The 3,387-nt window shown below is 41.9% G+C and overlaps 1 protein-coding gene across 1 annotated transcript in view; it reads right to left on the minus strand.

Moving 5' to 3' along the window:
• scfd1 (sec1 family domain containing 1) overlaps nt 1–2,759 on the minus strand; it is a 25,146-nt gene extending 22,387 nt beyond the window's left edge. The window contains exons 1-7 of the mRNA XM_031580618.2: nt 2,650–2,759; nt 1,797–1,867; nt 1,390–1,478; nt 1,010–1,100; nt 481–603; nt 150–237; nt 1–3 (exon numbers count right to left, since the gene is read on the minus strand). The exon at nt 1–3 is cut by the window's left edge and continues 87 nt beyond it. Of these exons, the coding sequence (XP_031436478.1) occupies nt 1–3; nt 150–237; nt 481–603; nt 1,010–1,100; nt 1,390–1,478; nt 1,797–1,867; nt 2,650–2,680 (496 nt within the window). The 5' untranslated portion in view covers nt 2,681–2,759. The remainder of the gene's footprint in view (nt 4–149; nt 238–480; nt 604–1,009; nt 1,101–1,389; nt 1,479–1,796; nt 1,868–2,649) is intronic.
• Between the last annotated feature and the right edge of the window lie 628 nt (nt 2,760–3,387).

Here is a 3,387-nt window from a genome sequence, read left to right on the forward strand (position 1 = left end):
TCGCTGAGAGAAGAGCGTGGACATAAACAAATTGATGAAAGTTTCATCGACGAAAGACGAAAATACCCTCCCCTTTATGATCACATAATAATAATAGAAAACATGGTCCGCGGCACCGACACCGATCACACATTAGATATAAATCTCACCATGGTAGGAGATCATCTCCTTGGTCTGATTGCACAGGATAAACATGTCATCTTCCAGGGTGATGAAGTTCAAATACTGGTCAAATACCTACAAGAAAACAGATCACTGGTCAGACATCCCCAATAGGCACACTTGACACGGGTCAAAGATTAAAGACTGCTCCAGCTTTTACTACTGACCATCTGACATGATAAAAATCAATGTTAAAGCACCAAGACCAAGAAGAGATGTGTGAAGTCATATGGCGAGGGGCAGGCACTAAGACCATGAATCCCAGAGGACAGGAGCAGAGGCCACAGCAGCAGTTCAGTGATCTGAATGGGGGCTGACCTTGGTTATCTGGGTGGTGGCGTTTGCAGTCAAGGCAGCGCTGGCTATGTCCTCCAGCTTACTCCTGGAGATGGCCGAGATGAAGTTCAGGTAGTAGGTCTCATGGAGCTGGTTCCGCAGGTCCTGGGGGGAAACCATTAACATGCAGATGTGAAACTCGGATTTCTGTTGGGGTTTTTAAATCTCTTACTCTTTCAATTTCAATAGCTGACACTCTTGCTTTTTAAATATTATTCGATAACAGTGACCACTTTGTTTCGCATTATTATTAGTCAAGAAAACTGGGGTCAGGAACAAAGTAACTTCAGAAGTAGTCTTCTGAAGTATATACTGTATGTCCATTCAGTATATATCCATCCAGTTCAGAACTTACTGTGAATGGGCCTACCACCGAGTTCTGCCTTCGCAAAGATATTTGTTCTTATTGACACAATCTACCAGTGATAAGCATCTGTGTACTCTGTGTACGTCTCATAGCCTTGTCATGCACTGGTCAGCAGTATGTCAGGTGGTGCCTGAATTAACGTACTTGGCATATCCTGTCAATGTTCTCCTCTGAGGGCATAACAAAGTAGATGGCTGGGACATCTGGGATTGGGTCACGATCTGAATGCAGCAGCCTTGGAGAGGGAAGATTATAAAAAAATACCAGAAGCATTCTGTCAACACCAGCAAAGACGGCTGATAGAAGGATTTGAATATCATACGAAATAATAGACACATCAACAGCTATATTAATGAATGTTAATGTGAATGCACCATTTACATTTAACCTCCAGTTACAGAGTGCAGAATTTATATTTTCAATCAAAGTGTGTGGCTATAAAAATAAATAAAAAGCTGTTTCCCGGTCTGAAAATTGCAACAAAGTATAGGCCTAGTGGTGCAGAGGTTTGTAGGGAGCCTCACAGGTGTAGGGTGACCCCCATGTCTCTCAGCTCTTTCACAGACAGCAAAGGGGAGATGATGTCTTGCCCAAAGCGGTCGTAGACCAAAACCTGACAAAATTAAACAACGAAACTGTGAAAGCCGTACATGGAAATCCTCAAAACATCTACGTGCCCCCTCACATTTAAACAACTGTTCTTACTGCTTTTTAAGAATCATAGATACATTATTCACATCCAGGACTATCAGCTCATACATCATGAGAGGAGACCCAAAAAATATCCTCTTTGCTTATGGGGCACGGTTGAGTACCTTGTTGTTAAACCTTGTTTAAAGTGTGTCAGAGTAGTGTCAAACTCGTATACTGAAAGCCAATAACTCCAGTTGAACTGGACTGGGTTGGAGATGTTCATTATTTGGTGCTTTACCTTCCATACTGGTTCGGCTGCTGTGTTTTTCAAGAGAGGGGCGTTCAGGTTTAACATCCGCTTCAAGGCAGCTGCAGAGGGAAAATGCCCTGTGTTAGGACGGCATCTCAGCAGACAGGGCAGCGTGTAATGTGTTTTGGATGAGCTGCTCAATAATCAATAACCAATAATCTCAATCACAAAGGTGTAGCTGGGAAGAAAATCGTTAGTTAACTCTGTTTCTACTAAATGTTTAGAACACGAAGCACGCCACGCCACAGTTTTGACAGTCAGGATTGTGCGAACAGCTCAACCATCATGTGTCAACATCTGTAGATCTGGTTTGAAGTGACATATCAAGACAACTTGTGAACATGGGACTCGAAAACGCAGAACAACGATTCGCATATGCTCACGTAAGACACTAAGGTTTTACATTCTTTATAGTGGAACAGTAAATTCCTACATGTCTAGCTGGGGCATGGCAGATATCTGGGTGTATCTGGACTCTCGACGTTATTCACCGGTTAACGTTAATCCAACGTCACAGGCATTATCACCAACAAGATGACAATGCAAGCTAGCAAGAATATGAAGGTAGCCAGTGTATTCTCCCAGTTTCTATGACTTGATATGAAGTAAGAAGACATCTTGATGTCTAGTTATGATGCCAAAGTATGTGATGCTGGCTAGCATGGCTAGCTGCTCCGGTTCTATAGCTTCCCAGGTCCCTGCCACTTATTCTGTGTTACTGTATTTAATACAGAAATAAGCAAGACAAGCACCTCATTCAACGCACATATGCGTAAGAGTTATGTCACTTATAAATAGGTACATTTACTTGTTTAGGAAAATGTGTAAATCGCCAACAGACCTGTCTGTTTCTCCCGTACGGAGGCCGCCATCTTTACTGTTTATGCGGTGACGAGGCGGTGGATGACGTGGCAGCGATATAGTTCGATGTAGCTCATCAGGAGGATCGACTTAAAACTGAAACTACCACTGAGGCATACTGCCATCTGCTGTTAACATTATCAAATCTATTCTCCCCACACACATAGGACAGATCCTGGATCAAGTCAGCATTAAAGGCGCAATATATAGTATTTGCGGTCAAAATAACAATCCTTCCAGATACAACATAGACCTACTGATATCATTCTGAAGAAGCAATGAAAACGTTACAAGCATATGTTTAATAATGTTACTGTGTGTTCTGTATGCAGTTCTAATGCATTTGGTTACATGTTCAGGGTCAGACAAATGCAATAATTGACCTGTGAAAGAGTCATGTGACGCATAGGATTATTGTGCAACGCTGTTTTTATCTTGCCCTCAGAACAACATTATAAAAGTAAATGTTAAACATCTGTTGTTATGACAAAAACTACATATTGTACTTTAAAATGTTTTTTTTAATGGAAGCCAGAGAAGGAAAGAGACAAGAGACAGAGAAAGAATACCAGGGTTGCAATCAGAATGTCTGTCCCATAGATGTTTCTTAACCATTTTCCCTTGACCTCGATGAAACACGTTGTTGTGGGCCTGGTAGTAGTTGTTTGTCTGTGCTCACTGTCTGCCTTAATTTCAGATACCTTGGCTGTCACCTGCA

The sequence above is a fragment of the Clupea harengus genome, chromosome 14, assembly GCF_900700415.2.
Source record: "Clupea harengus chromosome 14, Ch_v2.0.2, whole genome shotgun sequence".
NCBI lineage: Eukaryota > Metazoa > Chordata > Actinopteri > Clupeiformes > Clupeidae > Clupea > Clupea harengus.